Source organism: Furipterus horrens, unplaced genomic scaffold (assembly GCF_987537825.1).
Source record: "Furipterus horrens unplaced genomic scaffold, mFurHor1.1.pri manual_scaffold_7, whole genome shotgun sequence".
Taxonomy (NCBI): Eukaryota; Metazoa; Chordata; class Mammalia; order Chiroptera; family Furipteridae; genus Furipterus; species Furipterus horrens.
The window spans coordinates 104,559,357-104,578,699 of NW_028327177.1; the positions used below are offsets into that span (position 1 = coordinate 104,559,357).

Consider the following 19,343-nt stretch of genomic DNA (forward strand, 5'->3'; position numbering starts at 1 on the left):
GCAAAAATAAACAAGTGGGACCACATCAAATTTCTGCACTGCAAAAGAAAAACAAAATTAAAAGTTGCACGCCAGGTCCCCAGTTGGGGGCGCATGAGAGGCAACCACACATTGATGTTTCCCTCCCTCTTTTTCTCCTTTCCCCTCTCTCTAAAAACAGATAAATAAAATAAAACAACATAAAAATAAAAAAATAAAATAAATATTTTTTTAAAAAGAAATAGGAAAAAAATTGCAAAACATATATTTGATAAGGGCTTAATATCCAAACTATGTAAGGAATTCACCTAACTCAATAGCAAAAAAAAAAAAAATCTAATAAAAAAACCTTCATAAACATTTTTCCAAGGAAGAGATACTAACATCCAACAGGTACATGAAAAGATGCATCACTAATCATGCAGGGAAGTGCAAATAAAAAAAAAAACAATGAAATATCACCTCACGTATGTTAGAATAATTCTTATCAAAAAGACAAGATAACAAGTGTTAATGTATTGAAAAGAGAACCCTTGTGCGCTGTTGGTAGGAATGTAAACTGTTGCAACCACTACGGAAAAGAGTATGGAGCTTCCTCAAAATATTAAAAACAAAGCTGTCATATATGATCCCACAATTCCACTTCTGGACATATATACACAGAAAATGAACACAGTATCTCAAAGAGATATTTGCAATTCCATGTTCACTGAAGCATTATTCATAATAATCAAGACACTGAAACAATCTAAGTGTCCATCAACAGATGAATGGGTAAAAAAATAAAGTGTATATGTATACAATGAAATATTACTGTATACATAAAGAAATCCTGCCATTTGCAACAACATGGAATCTTGAGGGCATCATGCTAAGTGAAATAGGCCAGACAAAGACAAATACAGTACAATCTCACTTACATATATGTGGAATCAAGAAGGGCCAACTCATAAAAACAGCAAGTAGAAAAGTGGTTGCCAGGGACTGGGGAGAGTAATAGACATGTTGGTCCAAGGGCACAAACTTTCAGTTAACAGATGAGTAAGTTCTGGAAATCTAATGTACAACATGGTGCCTATGGTTAATAATAATGTACTTGAAATTTGCTAAGAGAGTAGTTCTTAAGTGTTCTCTCCGCAAAAAAAAAAAAACCAACAAAAACAAAAATATATGAAGTGACAGATGTTCATTAATTTGATTGTGGTTATTGTTTAACAATGTACATATATCCATCAAACCATCACAGTGTACACCTTAGGGATATACAATTATCTGTCACTTATACTTCAATAAAGCTGGTTAAAAAAACACTTCATACAATAAATAGGTGAGGAAAGGAGGCATTACATAGGATTAGAGAAAATTTAGGGAAATATAACTTCCTTCAAATATCCCAAGGACGGAAATTAGAGCAGTTCCAAGGATTGGAAGAGAGGTTCTAAGTGGGAATAGAAGTGTGTCCAAGGAGAGAAAGTTACATGGATGAAGATTTCCATGTAATAATAAAAATGTTGTAACTCCTCAATCAAGTGTTTCATGATTGACAGTGTAATGAAGTAAGGGCACCTTCACATTAGAGAAAAGATTGAACAGGGGATAATCAGATCCTATCCATCCCAGTAATCCTAAATTGCACAGAAGTGCTCAAATGAAAGTAAAGGTCTTCAGCAAGTTGGGTTCCCTAGACAGAAGACTGAGATGGAGATAGCACGCAGGAGTGTGTGAGGAAGTACTTTCCGGATCAGTCAGGGAAGGAGACAGGAGCAGACAGAGAAGTTAGGTTACGATGACATCATAACAGGGCCTCAGCCTGTCCCTTCAGAGTCAGGGCAAGAAGGTCAGGAGAACTTTATACCCCCTCATCCGCCAGTCCCTGAAGGCAGACTGCATCCAGGAAGGGGTGTAAACCTGGAAAACGTGATTCCCTTTAGCTGAGGACCAATAGCTGCAGCAGACAGGATCTGGGAGGTGCAGCATTCACTATAAAACCTTACATAAAATTTTTGTGTATCAATTGTTTCAGTAGGATAACATACATGAAATGCCAAAACCAGTTGTTGGCACGACACAACATTCTGTTTTAAAATATTCAGTAGCTCCTTGGCCTCACTAGGAAATAGCATAGCACTTAAACATTATTACATTTACAAACAAATCTAATTTTTAAAAAATACTTCCATTTTTATTACAGAAAGATCCTATCCCACTCTCCACAGCCAAAGTTTAGGTTCTAAAATTAGAATCCTCACCCACAGCACTATGGTTGTGTAAACTTTTAAGTTCAACAATAGCCAAGATTAACCATTAACATTCAAATTAGATGAAAACCAAATATTTTTTAAATCCTTCTCTCCCCTCCACAATGTAAACAATTAATTTACTCACCCACAGAAAACATGTTAAATGTACATGCATTCAACCTCAACTGATTATCTTCCAATTGATAAGCTTTAACCATGCTATTCCCCCATGCTATTATTAGGATAACTTATTTATAAAATTTTTGTACCACAGATATGATGTGTAAATATCAAATCATGAGACTCCCATAAATCTCAACTGAAACTTGAGTTTAATACAATAAATATAATCAAATTCATAGAAGAAAATAAAATTTAACATACTCTCTAAATATGCACATGCTTGAAGGACAATTTTCAATTCCTTTATATTTTAATTATGTACTCTTGAAAAATAGGTCATCAAAATCTAGCCCTCTACAATCAGAACTGCTGGATTTTCAACAAGTATCAACAGTAATTTACTGTCTTTGGGAAAAATGTTGCAAATAGAATATACTCAGTTATGATACAGATATTATTAAGGCTTTCCTTTTGCTTATAAAGTTTATATTTACACTACAGAAAAAAAATTTAGGTGTGGATATAGGCAAACAGACCCTGACCTCATATTGAATTATCTACCCCTCTGGTGACCAGAATGACCCATTTTTAGAAAGAAAGAAAAAATAATAGCTTACAATTTACTACAGAAAGACTAAGGAAATATGCTGTACTCATGTAAAGGTAAAGTAGCTCCTTGTAATTATCTCTGAAATTTCTCTAAAGCTCTGACAAAAAGAAATAACAGGGGAAAGTGAACCTAAACTGCCACAGTCAAAACAAAATTGCCAAGTTCAGGAACACTTAGAGAAGCCAAATTAAGATCAATGGAATAATAAAATAAATGGTGTGCTGTTTTGAGCCACTAAGGCTTGTGGTAATTGTTACAGCAGCAATTGAAAACTAATACAATTGCTTATTAAAGTCTATGTCTTGCTAGATATTAAGTAAGAGTTATGTCTTAATACATTCTAATATGTTCTGTTCAAAGCTTAGCAAGGCTCTCTGTACAAATCTGACCCTCAATAATACCTTCTGAATGAGTGAAATCTTGTATATCACCCTCACTGCCTTCACTAGAGGAAGAATTATATTAGAACCAGTCTAGATCGAATTTCCTTAGTAGGGCTCTTTGTCACAAAGCCCAGGAGCTACAGACCCTCACATTTTCATTGTACTGTTCATTGATCTTAATTTGGCTGCTCTAAATGTTCCTGAAATACAAAAACCTCTATGAAGTTGTTTCTTTTAAAGGATGACTGATTTTCTAATAACAACAAATGAATTGAAGTATCCATAATTATATTAAACTGCTCAATACCTACTAACTTGATATTGATGGTTCAGTACTGTTTTTAATTCCAAGGGTTCACTGGGGGTCTTGGAACTTATCCACTGTGGCTAAGAGAGAGGATCTACTGTATAAGAATAAAAGCAGAAATCAATTTTTTCGCTCTACTTTTGGTTTGTTGTTATTATTACTTTGTTTATTCATTTGGCTCATATATTTCCTATTTTTCCAATAAACGAATCTTCTTCTCAATACTTCTTTGTCCTCACTTCCACCTGACAACAGAGGTTTCAGATCCTGGAGTTGATCTGTATTATCTCCTAATTTCCCAGTGTATGCACAAAACTTTGTTGCCTTTCAGATCGCTCAATTTGATTTAATCATATCCATTCAATTCTCAAGTCATCCTATTTAATACTTTTAAGTTCAGCGATCATATTTTAAACTTCCATGCAGTTTGTAGTTTAAGTGTTCTTTTGTTATAGCCGGATGCTTGTATTTCATATATTCACTATCTCAAATTTCTCAGAAGAGATCTTTTTAGCTTTTATATTTCCCAAAGTCTGCTTGCTGCTCTGGGTCTTTTCTTTCATCCTCTTTTCCTCAAGGTCTGATGATCCTTTGATATTCATTCATACTTAAGAATAAAAGACGGGGTCAATCAACAAGGGCAACTAATGCATGCCTCCTCTTTAGTACTGGGACTCCCTGGGGGAGGGTCAAATACAGGTTGTAAGAGTACAGGTGTCCGGTGATGGGCTTTGATTTAGGGTATACGAGAGGGGAGCAAGTAGAAAGGCAGGTTGAAGGAAAAACACAAAAACCTGCCAAAATGAAGTCTTTCCTCTAGCAGCAAAGGACTTCAGGAGATACTGCCCACTGCTTTCCCTTGAACCTTTTTGGTTGGAGGTGTCCACCGTGATCCTGAACTCTACTCTGCTTGCTCTCTCAGATCCCGAAACTCTCATGAGGAATGCTTTCAGACAGATGTTCACCTTCTTGAGAGCATAGATCTTAGTTCTTAGCCAGGAGCTCATTGTTATAAGTGAAACACCTTAATTTCCTGAATTTTGCTCCAGAGCTCCTTCCTGTTGGGAGTTGTTAGTAACTGTAAACTCTGCTATTAATTCTGTTTTCTTTGCACCTGTGTTTTGGGTTATGCTTTTTTTACTTTGTTTTTTGTTTTCATTTTGTCAGTCTAATCCCAACTGTTTTCAGTTTTCTAGAAATTCTCCCTAACTTTTGGTCTACTGAAAAGAGGAATCTTTTCTAGTTTTCCAGCAGTATTACAAATTATTTTAATGTCTATATTTTGTTATTTGAAAGGATTTTTGGTAAGAAGGGAGCTAGAAGCACTTGTTCAGGCTGCCATTTTTCTCCAAAAATAGTCTGTCCTCCTGAATTCTAAATGAAATATTCCTTTGTAATTTAAACGGTTTTATTCAGAGTACCATCAACTAGCAGTTTGCTAAGAAAATGAAAAATTCATTCCCCTGTTTGTATATTGGTGGACAAAACAGTAAGCAAGGTGTGAAAGAATGAATTTTCATTCCTTGTCTAGTTCATTAAAAAGGGACTAAAATCCAGTTAAGGTAAGTTCCATGAAAAAAGTGACATATAATCAATATTTTTCAGAAGGAGAAAAAACATATATGTAAAGTTTGATGAGAAAGGTAGTTCTAGAGAAATAAATGGTAATTTCTCCAGATTTCAAATAGGAAGATTTATTTGTTTCATTTACAAAGAATCAAGAGTGTGATCCAATAAAAAGGCAGTTGCAATAAATCTAAAGCCACAAAGGATTTAAGTTTGATTTTTCAAACTAGATTCAATATCCACATCAAATGCCAAGTCAGTGAGTGCATAACATAAATCTTTTAAAAGAAAACAAAAAAAAAAGATAAATAAAAGATGTGACCTGTGTGTTTTAATAGAAAATCTGAATGGGAAAAAATACACATATCCAAAATAATTTCCACATTAAGACAATGATGCGTACTAGGAGATATACCTTTTTCAGCTCTTAAAGACTTGCTGCAGTAATTCACAGCTACAATGGGAGGGGGGAGAGAAGCTCGTGTAGTGTGCATTAAAAAAAATTACCGTTATTTTAGTTTGTATTAATGGAAGTATTGAGACTATACAGAAAGCACACAGTAGATAATACTCATAGCTCCAATCTTGGCAAGTGAACTAGTGTTCGACTCACATGAAAATTAGGAATATTTGACTAATCCAGCCCAATATCCCCATGTAAAAGCAATCAGCTGGAACCAGTGACATGGTACAGACCTCCCTCAGAGATATTGCAGGTTCAATAAAACAATTTATCCTTTTGCTGGTGGAGGGGCTTGCCTTCAATTTGTAGAAGGTGCAGCACCTGTGAAGCACAATAAAGCAAGGCGAAAAAAAGCAAGGTTTGCCTATAAATGGTAACAATAGGTTCTGTCAGGGGGAAACACCAAAAAAGCCCTGATCTGTGGCTTCTGCCGTGTTATAAATACTCTCACAACGACCGGTTTTAAGCGCCCCATGTGAAGTCCAGAGTGGGGAAGAGATGCACAGAGTCAGCTCTCACGAGCCAGCTCTGACCAAACACTGGCCGGAGCCAGGTGCGGCTGCCCCTCATAACAGAGTAGAGGCCTCTGTTCTCCAGGGTTCCCACTGCTCCCTACAGTTCTACACTGGCCACTTCATGCACTTGTCACCACCAGTCTGCCCTACCCCTTCACTCCCAAGAACTCTTGGACAAAATCAAAGTTGGTGGTAGTCCTAGGTACACTGTACTAAATTTGATCACATACAAAAATCAACGGTTAGGTCTGAATGTACCATCTTACAGAAGGGACACTGATGAGTCACAGGAGGGCGGAGAAGACAGTGACTTTTACATGACTTTAGAAGACATATCCAGCAAAGAATGGTTGCTTGTACTGGACAAGATACTGATTACGGCAGTGATTCTTAAGATGCATTGAGGGGAAGAGAGAATGAGGAGGAAGACGCTAGGAGGCAAAGTAGACATTCACAAAGATATGTATTATCAGATGAAAAAAAGGAAATAGTTCATCCAAGGATTCTTGACTCTGATATTTTAAACTAAATTGCAAAAGAGAGTAAAACAGCTCACAGCACTCTTATGTGTATTAAAGGAAAGCATGGAATTCTAAAGATAGAGTAATATTAATTTAAAAGAAACATAATAAATCATCCTCAAGTGTCTAAAGCGCTATTTGGTGGAAGAATCTATTTTCAACATCCATATTGTTAATTAACAAGCCACCATTTTCACCAGTGGAGATCCATTTCTAACATTTATTATGCTAATTTGATATGATATAAAACTATAAAAATAGCACAGACATTTGTAATAGCTGTCTCTGGAGGATAGCATTCTTATTAAATGCCAGGTGCCTATTCTGGGAGGCAAACTAATCAAAGCAGCTGACTACACCTACAAAGTGTCTTAAATAAGCACATAATACTATCCCACCTTATGTTTTATGAAACTTTTTTAAGGGAAAATAGATTACTGAGACATGATATTTTCAACATCATAGTTCACAGAGGGAAATAACTGAAAACATAAAAACATACTATTAGTGACTCCAACTTTTAGAAAGAGCAGTAAATTCAGTCCTTATTTTGAAAACCAAAAGGAAGCTTGGGAACATGGAGTCAGAGAATTAATTTCCCAAGATGTTCTGATTTCTTACCCTAGAGGACTCTGCATGACCCAGCAACAGCTGACTCATTTATCAATTGCTTTCATAGCATATGTTGCACATGAGGGCATGGAGTGGGGGGTGGCGACACCTCAAACCTTTTTTTTAAAGATGTTAATTTATTTATTTTCAGAGATAGGGGAAGGGAGGGAGACAAAAATGGGAGAGAAACATCAGACACCCCCAACTGGGGGCCTGGCCCACAACCCACGCATGTGCCTGGACAGGGAATCTAACTGGAGACCTTTCAGTTCACAGGCCAGCACTCAATCCACTGAGCCACACCAGCCAGGGCTCTTTTCAAGCATTTTAACCTTGAGTTAGGCATTCAACTTCTTCAAGCTTAATTTTTATTCTGATAGCCTCCTACAGCAACTATTCTTGTTATAACCAGCAAATAAAATGTTTTGCAAACTATGAAGAATTATCAAGTGGAATAAAGTAGTGTTTTGAATGTGTACATTATTAGTAGTAATAGTGATAATTATACTGAATCATTTTTGCTAGTGCTAAATAAATTATTTCTTGGAGATAAGCCTTTCACTCCAATGGTTACTTCATTACCAACGGATGTTGACGTATTAAATGCTGATTATATGCACCAAATGGTACATGCTTGGAATACAAAGCAATATGGAACAGGGTCATTGCCTTGAACACATCTAGGGTCAAAGAGTCTTAGGTCAAGACCAGCCACCCGCCCAGCTGCCCTCTGTGGTCATCTTGTCTCTACTTGAACACTTTGGCAATGACGGGTCAGAGCAGAGATCCACTCCTTGAGTTCACTAAGATACTTGCTGGCAACAAAAGCTCAATATAAAGAGAAGGTCTGTGGCAGAGAGAGAGAGTGTGTGTGTGTGTGTGTGTGCCATCAACATACGTGGGAGGCAGATTCATGGCAGTTCTGAATATGTGCTACTGCCCATCCTGAACGTTTGGCTGATTATAGACAGCTACTTAATGCTTTGAAAATGCTATTTCACTGCCCGGGAAATCTTTTCCAACTGAAAACCTCTTTGCTGGCTTATTAACGGAGGTAGTATATACAGTTTTATTTTCTTTTGTTTGCATTTTTAAAAATCAGCAATCAAGCTTTCAACGCCCTCTATCTGAGAAGGTAAAGAAATTAAGAGCATACAATTGAGTCAGGATATCCTTAAGCAAATTATTTAAGTCCTGTAAAACCTTAGTTTCCTTATTTATAAAAGGGAACTAATAATAGTATCTACTGAATAGGGCTATTGTGAGAACTAAGATAATACATATTCCTTAAACTGAGGCCCACAGACAAATACTCAGTGATCTGTGAGGAATTTTTACTTGTATTGTTATTTCAATGAGAATCTTCTTTAAAAATATGACACAAGCATATTCTGAATCACACACCCTAGTATATAACCAAGCACTGGCACACAATTTCAGTGAATGTGTTTGCATTTTTCTCTGATAAAAGGACAGAACAAACCCAATATGAAATTGAGGCATTTGCACTAAGAGTTAGGTCACCATAATCTGTACAATAAAATATTTTGTAAGAGTTCACAAGATAAAAGTTGTGGGGAAGCCCTGGCCATGTGGCTCAGTTGGTTGGAGCATCGTCCCATACACCAAAAGGTTGCAGGTTCAATCCCTGATCAGGGTATGGGTTTCTCTCTCACATCGATGTTCCTCTTTCCCTTCTTCCCTCTTCAAAATCAATAAACATATATTCGGGTGAAGATAGAGAAGAAAAGTGGTGGGGAAATTGTGTCAAAGGACATAGTTGCAATACAGGCACAATGACATTAAAGAATCAAACGTGGCCTGGTAGCAGTGGGTGTTTGCTTCTACATTAGTGGGACAGGGTGTAGTTACAGCGTATCATCCCCTATTGTACTGTGACTTTTATGGAGTTTTATTTAACGCATTTTTCACTCCATAAGACGCACCTTTTTTTCCCCAAAAGTGGGGGAGGGAAATGTCTGTGCATCTTATGAAGCAAATATTGTGTCACAGACCATGATGTGTATTACCTGACCTGTCAGCGGTGGCAACAGCTGTTAGAAAAGGAAACAGTGGGCCCATGCAAAACCCCTGGGGACCCTTAAATGCCCCACTTTACTCAGAGGCAGATTTAATGGCAGGTGCACTGGGTGTGTGTGCCCTGGGCCCCAACTTCTGAAGGGCCCTGCAAACCCTAACTTTACACTTTTTTCTAATGACACCGAGTTTGGTTTCATATGTGCAATTTTAATTACGTACAAGTTGTAAACTTGCGGGGCCCTTCAGAAGTCGGGGCCCAGGGCACCCGCGTGGTGCGCCCTCCGTTAAATCCACCTCTGACTTTACTGCTGAATCTCAGAGCATCTGGGCAGTTGCCATCTGCCTCTGCCCATCACCCCAGACCTGGGGGAGTGCACAGAGCTGCCTCACACTCCCAGCTACAACCGCTGACCTGTCAAATCAGCTGAGGCTAATAACGGGTATGAGGCACAGTGCCAATTGCCAATTGTCTTTGACACTGGGTAGGGTCTGTGTCAGTAGAACCACCTCCAATCACCAATCCCTGTGTCTTAAGCTCTGCCAATGGGTGGAGCTGAAGTAACATGTTCTCGGCTGGCTACTGGCTCTGTTAGATGGTACAGCTGCCTCGTCTACCTCCATACTGTTTCCACTGCACACCAGACTTCTGTGTGAGGAGGCCGGCAGTAACTGGGTGAGCAGCCATAAATGCTGAAGTTTGTACTATATAAAGGGAGTTATGGTGGGGTCACTATTCTAGTTGTTACACAGGCACTGAGGAGATTAAGGAGTATCACTAGCCATAACAGGCAGTGGGGGTAGTCTGCCAGAACCTGTAACTAGGATAGTGATACTCTCAGGGACTGTTACAACTAGTAATACCTCTTAACTCCCTCAATGCCTGTTATTAAAGGCCCCCATAAATTCTGACACTAGCGATGATGAGTTCTTGGGATTCACAGAAAACTAGAAGAGTACTTGAACCTTAGAAGTCTCTTCTCATTTGTTAATGATAGTGATGATGGTTCTTAATACTGCTGCTGACTGCTGTTCACTTTACATGGTTGAAATCGTTATATTTTATTAAATATTTTAGTACACCATTTGGTTCAGAATATTTTTTTTCTTGTTTTCCTCCTCTAAACCTAGGTGTGTCTAATGGTCAGGTACGTCTTATAGTGAAAAAAATACGGTGACTTACAAATTCATGTTCTGGTTATGAAGTTGTAAAAGAACTATAAGCATAAAGATTTTATGCCCAGTTTTATCATTGTACATAAGTAATAGTTTAATGAAAATAACCATATTGTGGTTATGAAAGAGAATCTTCTCATTTGCAGGAAATACATATTTAAGTGTTTAGTAGTAAAGAGACATGTGTCCCATTTACTCTCAAACGTTTCAGGAAAAATAACACATACACCCGTGTGTGTGTGTGTGTGTGTGTGTGTGTGTGTGTGTGTGTGTAGACACAGTAAGTCCTCACTTAAAATCAACAGGTTCTGCCACTTGAAGTGAAACAATGTATAACAAAACCAATTTTACACAGGCTGATATAAACAAAAGTTCGTAGGCATCTCATCAACGTGTGTGTGTGTGTGTGTGTGTGTGTGTGTGTGTGTGTGTAGAGAGGGAGAGAGAGAATATGATAAAGGAAATGAGATATAATATAAACAACTGGTGAATTGGTTAAAGGATATATCATAGCCTAAGAATTAGTACACCTCATACCTAGAAGGATCTAGCTCCTCCTTCTCAAAGATGCAGATCAAGAACGCCTCTAGGAATCCTATTAAACCAGCAGCTCTCATCTGGGAGAGGAGACCCAGCATCAGAATGACCTGGGAAGGCATATTCAGAATGCTTACAAATATCTTCCTCCTCTCTTTGAGAATTGCTACTACAGTGAATGGCTGTCACAGTGGAAATGTATGTTACCCCTCTCAGCTGCTTAGGGTATAAAGGATAAAATCACAAATGCAGTCCTCTCAATCAACATCTGCTAAGCAGTCTCAATGGAGCTACGACTGGAACAGCTAGAAGCACTCTTTAGGGAATAAGGAGCTAAATAGGTTCAGCCAAAGGAGAGTGACCATTTTCTGGAGCACTGACTCTAGAAATCAGGAACAATATAGTCTTTGAATAGAGAGGAACTGCCTCTAATGAAGTACTTATGTATGCTTACATTGCTGTGCCAAGTCCACTAGTGCTCTTGAAAGAGAACAATACAATGACGTCATTCCTGTCTAGTCACTGATAATTCCAGCATGTGTAATACCCTGGCTCACTGGCCCACGTGTTAATCAAATCTTTCCAGTACATAAAGGGAGGAGCCAGAAATAAGCTTATACAACAAAGGAGATATAAACTAAATCATTTTTTTCAACTGTAGGTTTGAAATCATTAGTGGATCCTAAAATCAATTTAATGAGTCATGACCCAATTTTCATTTAAAGTAAAATGCAAGAATAAAACAGGTAAATCAAACCACACTTTGCAAAGTCAGCGTAAGTCCTGTTTCACAAAGCTTGAGTATCAGTTATGTCACTATATGAATACAGGGGTCACAATGTAAATGTTTTTTTACTGTGCCCTAGTCAAAAATGTTTGAAAGCTACTATGTCAGATGCCAAGAGGAAAAACAAGAGAGTAAAGAGGAAAGGAGAGGAAAGGGGTGGGGGGCGGGGGATCAGGTGCAGCTCGAAGAAAAGCACCGGCTAAATCACCATAACCTGGGTACACATGAACTGGTTTACTTTACTGAAAGAGGCTGACAAAGTCATCGTGACCTTGGAGGAAAGAAATCAATCTGAAAAAACTGTGTGAGTGCAACTGATCCACATGTTACAATTAACTGGATAGGACACGAAAATATTCCACACCTGTGGACATCAGTCCACAAGATCATAAAAGCTTGCACTCCTAGGAATATTTTACTCGGAAGAAATATGATAATTTATGCTTCCTCAATTAGTCTGCTTTCAGCCATCTTCCCCAAACAAGGGGTCAGAGAATTTCTATGGGCAGATGCAACAGTATCACCTGCAAAAGCTGCCTTCTCCTCCTGTTCCCTCAAAGTCATTCACACCTACTTTAACCAGCTTTTTCTTAGCATATGCGTACTCATTAGACCAGACCAGAAGTACTATCCCCTCCACCAAAACTCTCAAAGCCAAGAGGAAAAAAACCCTGAGATGTCTATAATCATTACTATTAAAATACAGGCAACATTTTTAAGAGACTTTTGTTACTGTAGGGCTCTCTTAAATTTATTCTAAGTGAGGAAGTCAGCAGTTCCAAGAGGATCTTACAATCAGAAGATACAAGAACAATTATCTGTGCCAAAAATAAAACATTTTGTAAACATCACAATAAAATGAAGGATCGTGTTAAAGATGCACAAGGTGTTATTTTAAACACCAGTGCATAAGTGTCCTGTCCTCAGGTTTTGTCCAACTTTTGACTACTAAAAAATAGAGTTGGAAACAAGGCTGGGGTCTTCCCAGCACCAGTGTTAATGATCACTGAAAGGAGAGATTCCTCAAGCCCAAGGAAAACTGGCAACCTCACATTGTAATTTCATTAAGTACCTTCCAGGATTACCCTGGAAGCTGATTAAATCAATGTCTCATGAGCAGTGGAATGATTATTTTAAGTAAATGTATTCCTTCTAGGCCATCCAGATAAGTGACTATTGTGTTACTACAAAACCACCATTTCACTATTGACTTTAGCTCTAGAGTGTACTATTGAGATATGTCTTTTATTCTCCACTAGTAGATATAATGAAGCCTTAAGGCTATCAGGTATTATGTACTCAAGTCCTACTAGGTACTATTCTCTTCAAAATGCTAAAACAATAACATCTTCAAAAATTCCAAAGTTTTTGGTTCTCCACGAGTAAAACAAAAGAGAATCATTTAGGTCACCTACATGAGTTGGGAAACTGATCTCAACTACTAGAACATTTTTCTGTTTGGAATCAGACACCAAAATCAGATTACATATACGAGAGTTTTTTTAAGTGTTAAGGAGAATGTTAAGGGTGAGAGCAATTTATAACAAAAGCTAAAACAGACTCAATCTAAGGCAGAGAAAGCTGAATTGAGCTGAACAAGCCCAAATAGGTCTTAAGAAATGTACTTGAAAGACTTAACTTAATGCTCAACTTTGCCTATAAACGACATGAGTTTCACATACTTACATTATTAGGTAATAGAAAATACAATGAATGTCTGGTTTCTGAGCTCCGCACTCTCATGAGTGGTACACACAGCTCCACAGTAAAAGTTTAATAAGTTTTTCAAAAATGTTGCCTACATGTTAATGATGAGTATAAACATTTTTGCATTTTTTTCCTCTTTAGATGTGAAAAATGATCTCAAGAAGCTGAAACCATTACAAAGGGATTTCAGGATTATGATAGCCCACTCCTAAACCAATCGGGATCACCAGAGTCCAAAAAGTATTCCAGAATAAAGTCTACTCTATGGTTACTTTAGCCTATTATACATATATAGTTGTCCCTTGGTACCCACAGAGGATTGGTTCCAGGACCCCATGGATACCAAAATTCAAGGATGTTCAAGTTCCTTATGTAAAATGGAACAGTATTTGCATATAAACTCCATACAACCTCCTGCATACTTCAAATTATCTCTAGATTTGTTAATGCTATGTAAACAATTGTTATACTGCATTGTTTTGAAAATAATGACAAGGAGAAAAAAAGAAAACCTTTTCTTTTCAGTAGAGATCCAACCATCATAGGCCTAACTACAATGTAATATTTTTTTCCGAATATTTTCCATCAGTGGTTTGTTGTATCTGCAGATGGGGAACCAGCATATACAGAGCCGACTATATATCCTTACTCTTCAAACACTAATGGCTGTGTTCAACACAGGAGGAAAGAAAGAATTCCTCTCTCCCTTGGCAATATCATTCTGTTTCTATGAGAACCGTCCTCCCAAACCATGGGCTCCAAGGAGGTCCTGCATCTATTTCAAGTATACCCAGACTCCCCTTCTATACATTTTATAGCCATAAGTGTCTATATACTATAAGTTCATAAGCTCCATGAAGAAAGGGGCTGCTCCTGTCCATCATTGCTCACTGAAGTGGAAACTACACAGGTCTCCAACCTGAATAGAGTAATCCTGAAGCTGGGCTCCAGGAGAGAACCTGAGAAGGTAGCAAAAAAAGAGAACTTACTCTCTACACTCAGGGCACAAAAGGCCACCCTGAAGTCATTGCTTCTACTTTTCATTTGTATAAGCAGTATTGTCTTTTAATAATCCTAACTAAGCATGGGCACTATGAAAGAGAAATTCAAAATATTGTCTTATATAAAAACTTCTAAATTAACTATAGTAATGTTTAACAAAGTCTGAAACTAGCTATTCAAGTCATTGCAACTTATTGCAAGCTTAGAGGCATAAAGAACTTTTTTGCTGTTAAATAAAAGCCTACAACCTGAGCTGCCTCCCCCTAGCTCAGTGTGCTTGGGAATGACATCTAGCATCCCTGAGCTTCAGCTTCCTTAGGAAGGAATAATTATACCTCATCATTATTGGGTAGTTATAACCTCCCAACAATCAAAAGCTAAATAAATGTAAATTACATAAGAGGTTAGGAAAAATAACCTTAATAGTTATCTCATCCAATCACTAAATATAATCTTGAGTGCTGGTGCGGGGCGGGGGGTGGGAGGGTGGAAAGATGTAGACACACTGATAATACAGCAAGACTGGAGTAATAGAGTAAGTCCCATCAGAGAGCCAACAAGGTGCCAAGAGAAAAGAGGGCAAGGCAGTCCCCATTCCTTAGGAGTTAAGAGCTAAGGTAAGCACTATCTACACAACAGCCCATTTAATCATCACAAATACTTTGCAAGTAGGTACTATTTCATGTTACAAACGAGGAAACTGGGGCTTAGGAAAAGAAAAGTCTTAACAGCAAGTAAAAAGGCAGACCTTACGTTTTTAAGGACATGTATTTCCAGCTGCCAATTTGTTAACAACTAAACTGGAAAGCGGCTCATCTTCCTCCAGAACTTATAATGTATAAATGCTCAACCTTATATGTATTTTTATTATTAGTATTTTAATGCTTAGGAAAAAAATATTCAAACTTGTTCCCACATAAAACAGTTATTCTTGCAAATACTGTTCAGCAACCAATTTTAACTTTGAACACTTAAAAATAAAAATGCATTAGGATGAACAAGAAAATCACTTTAACATACTGTGGAATAATCTTCCAATGTCAATGTTCATTCTCCTTTTGCCCCTCTCCCACCACATTAACGAATGTTTTTCCCCAAATATTTGCTCTCTCTCAGCTACCAGCTATGGGAAAGGAATTTTCACAACTGTTTTTCATCACGATATCTACTGTACACTTCCAATGACAGGAATGATCTTGGAGGATTTTTTTTTCCATCTCTAATTCTCTGATGGTCAATTAGTCTATCAACCAACACACATTTATCTAAATTTCTAGACACAGAAGGAGTATCTCCTCCATTCCAGCCCCTACTGAAAGAAGCTGGGAGGAAAGGACTTCCTGGAGTTAACTGCTTAAGCCCCAGCACCCAATGATAACATTTAAATGACTTACATGTTCTGACACTTAAAAATAAAATTAAAGATAACAAGCTATTATCTCTAAGCAAACAACCAAAATTAACAGCATACAGCCACAAAGCCATGCAGAGAAACACGTAATTTTACGATCATGCAGGAGACTAGGGGGCATAGTAAAAATCACATAAAATCAATGCCTCACTTACGTTTTTCATCATCAGCATGCACCAGAGATGCCGCCCTCGACAAAACATCCAGTGGCGTCTCCATTTCTGGCTGGAGCCTAAAAGGAAAGCCAAAGAGAGAAATGACAGAATTTAAACAGAATTCAAAATGCAAATCACTCTCCTGAAGATGAAATTCTTCCTATTCTGGGAAGAAACTGAATGGACTAGGTTCAGGAGCACACAGAGAAAAGGGTTAAATTCCATTCAGTCTATTGGGCTAAACCTTGCTGCCCTTCCAGGAAGCAGCTCCTATCAGAACTAAAAGAAGGGATATTGTGAACATTCATGCCCTTATTATTTGTGCTTATAAATGTTTATGTGTGTGCATAACATGCCTGTACAGGCATACGCAGTAAAAAATAGCTTTCAGAACAAAGGCAGTTCTATGAACATAGCATTACTACCTGTCTGAGATTTTTGTTGTGGTGGTAGTGGTTGTTGGTTTATTAGTTTTAACAGAAATTACTAAGATTGAACCATTCTGTTCTTTCACCTCTTTTAGCTGAGAGACTCGCTCTGCATGACCACATAGCATAATGTGTGCAGTGTACTCCTGAAAAGTTGTGTGTGGATGCCATCAATGAGTCAAATGGTATTTTAAATCCAGTAGGAAACTTTATTTTAAAATGTCATATTTTGTACTATACGTACTATCTTCACCACCTGTCACCAATTTATCTCTAGCACCATGTTTTTAAGTAAGCCTGTGTTTTTATTTATTTTTTTAATTTAATTTATTTTTTAGAGAGGGGAAGCGAGGGAAAAAGTGAGGGAGAAAAATATCGCCCACCCCCAACTGGGTAACTGGCCCACAAACCCAGGCATGTGCCCTAACTGGGAATCAAATCAGCGACCTTTCGGTTCACAGGCCAGTGCTCAATCCACTCAGCCACACTAGCTAGGGCTGTATGTTTATTTTTAATTGTTTTCTTAAATTACAGCATACCTATAAAAGCAAAAACAGCAAAAGATTTAAGGATGGTAGAAACCTAGAAAATCAGGCTATATTTGCCCAGTTTTCCTCCTCTGGATTTAAACACATGCATGTGTGCGTGTGTGAATCACTAGGAAAACAGACACATCTTCTTGGTTCAACCAAAAAAACAAACAAACAAATCTTAACTGCACCCCTTTAAAGATGCTCAGCATTTAGTCAGCATTCTTCAATATTTACTGAGTACCTACTGTATATATGCAGTTACAAGATGTAGCAAACCAGCTTTTCTTTATAATATTCATACTTCAAGCATCCAAAGAAATATCAATTCTTAATCTTGCAAGGTGATTTCATTCAGTAAACGTTAACTATCTACTAGGTACTAAGGCAGGAAAAATAAACACAGCCCAGTGAGTGTCTTCAAAGAACTTTCAATCTGTGCAGCAGACATGCCTACAAGAAATCTAGTTTAAGGCAGTATTTTTCCAAAGTGTTTTGCAATGGATGTTCATATTTCATAAGAAAAAAGTTTTCTGTGATAAATATGTTTCAGAAACACTGGAATAAGCCAAATTAAGCCACTTCTTTTCCATCCTGAGCTTTTGATATTCTGCTTGCTAGACCTTGTAACGGGCAAAGGCAGTAGGGAGGGCAGCTCTATGTACTCGGAATCTTTCAAACCTCATTGGCCATTCTTTTAACCTGAAACATCTTAGGAAATAATTAGGGAAATAATGGATTAAGGCAAAATGTGCTCGGTGTCAAACAGCGCTATAACCTAAGTCCCACAGAAATACAGATGAACTCTGAAGGGCTTTGTGGAGAAGCAGAGCTTGAGCTGAGCCTCTGAGGTACAAATACAGAAGAAGCACTCCAGAAAGGAAGAACAGAAGCAGAATCCGTTGAAGAACAAGGTGCCCAAATTAGCTAGAAAAATAAAATGGGGATAGGAAATAAGAGACAAGGATGGACCTATATCATGGAAGGACTAAGGGCTTCGACAGGATTCAGGCTTGATTTTGTATGCGTTAAGGGGCCACTGACATCTCAGAAAAAATAACTTGGTCTATGCATTCTGCAATCTTGTTTGTAAACCTGAAGTATGTGGAATAGGATAATAGACAAATTTAAAAGAGCATAATAAGAGACTAAATATAGCCCCAGCTGGTGTGGCTCAGTGGGTTGAGCGCTGGCCTGCAAAGCAAAAGGTTTCTGGTTTGATTCTCATTTGGGGCACATGCCGGGGTTGCTGGTGGTGAGAGGCAACAGATTGATGTTTCTTTCACACATTGGTGTTTCTCTCCCTCTTTCTCTCTCCCTTCCCCTCACTAAAAAATAAGTAAGATCCTTTTTTTTAAAGAGACTAAATATAATTTACAACTAAAATGTGTTTTGTGTGGTAAAAAGAGAGATCAGTGACCTAAGTGGTTACCTTGTGAACATCTATTCTTAGGTGGGTGTGAATAAGTGCATGTATGCGAGTGTGTTTTAAAATGCCACATCAAAGGTTTCCTTCCCCAGTTCCTCCCCCCTGGGCTGTCACTCTCAGACCTCTCTTACTCACCTGTGGGTCCCACACTATTTCCTGGTGCAAGAAAGTACTGCACTCAGGATAAACAGCCTGAGGAAAGGCACACAGGCAAGAATGAGAAGCTGGGACAGTGAGACAGACCCGCAGGTTACAACTGAGGATCCTTGTTATGAAGCAGCAGCAGCTAGTCTGGGTAAGCATAATGCAGACTGAAGCACTTAGAGTAGTAGGCAGTCATTATGAGTCCCTGAGTGAGCCTGTGATATGACGCTAACGATATTTTAGTTAGCAGTTCTGGGGAGAATGGTCTGAAGTGAAAGCCACTGGAGGCAGGTCAGTTAGGAGGCTTCCATAGAAATCAGATGTGAGATAAGACAACAGGGCTGGTAATAACACAATAACGCAGCTGGGAGATGAAGACAAGGGACTAGGCATTATCTAGCCACAAAAGACCTAAGCAAATAAAGGTGAAAGATAACAGTAATATTTTTTAAAGTCTTCTGAATTTTCTGTACAATATTACAGCCCAACAAACCCAATAAAACATATTAGTAATGTGGCAAAAAAAACTGTGGTTACAGTATGAGATGGAGGGTCATACTACATTGAGAGGCAAATTACCGTAATGGCTATTCAAGAGGATGATCTTTGGTTGCCAATCTGAATTTAAATCAGCTCAGCCTCCTTCTGTCTGTGCAACCCTGGGAAATGACTTTACCTGTG

The 19,343-nt window shown here is 38.1% G+C and overlaps 1 protein-coding gene across 2 annotated transcripts in view; it reads right to left on the reverse strand.

Moving 5' to 3' along the window:
- Positions 1–16,204, reverse strand: part of VGLL4 (vestigial like family member 4) — a 139,720-nt gene extending 123,516 nt beyond the window's left edge. The window contains exon 1 of one of the 2 annotated variants that reach the window (XM_090284182.1): positions 16,132–16,204. In XM_090284182.1, coding sequence (XP_090140308.1) covers positions 16,132–16,195 — 64 coding nt within the window. In that variant the 5' untranslated portion in view covers positions 16,196–16,204. The remainder of the gene's footprint in view (positions 1–16,131) is intronic. The other variant, XM_090284184.1, reaches the window with a different exon arrangement.
- Between the last annotated feature and the right edge of the window lie 3,139 nt (positions 16,205–19,343).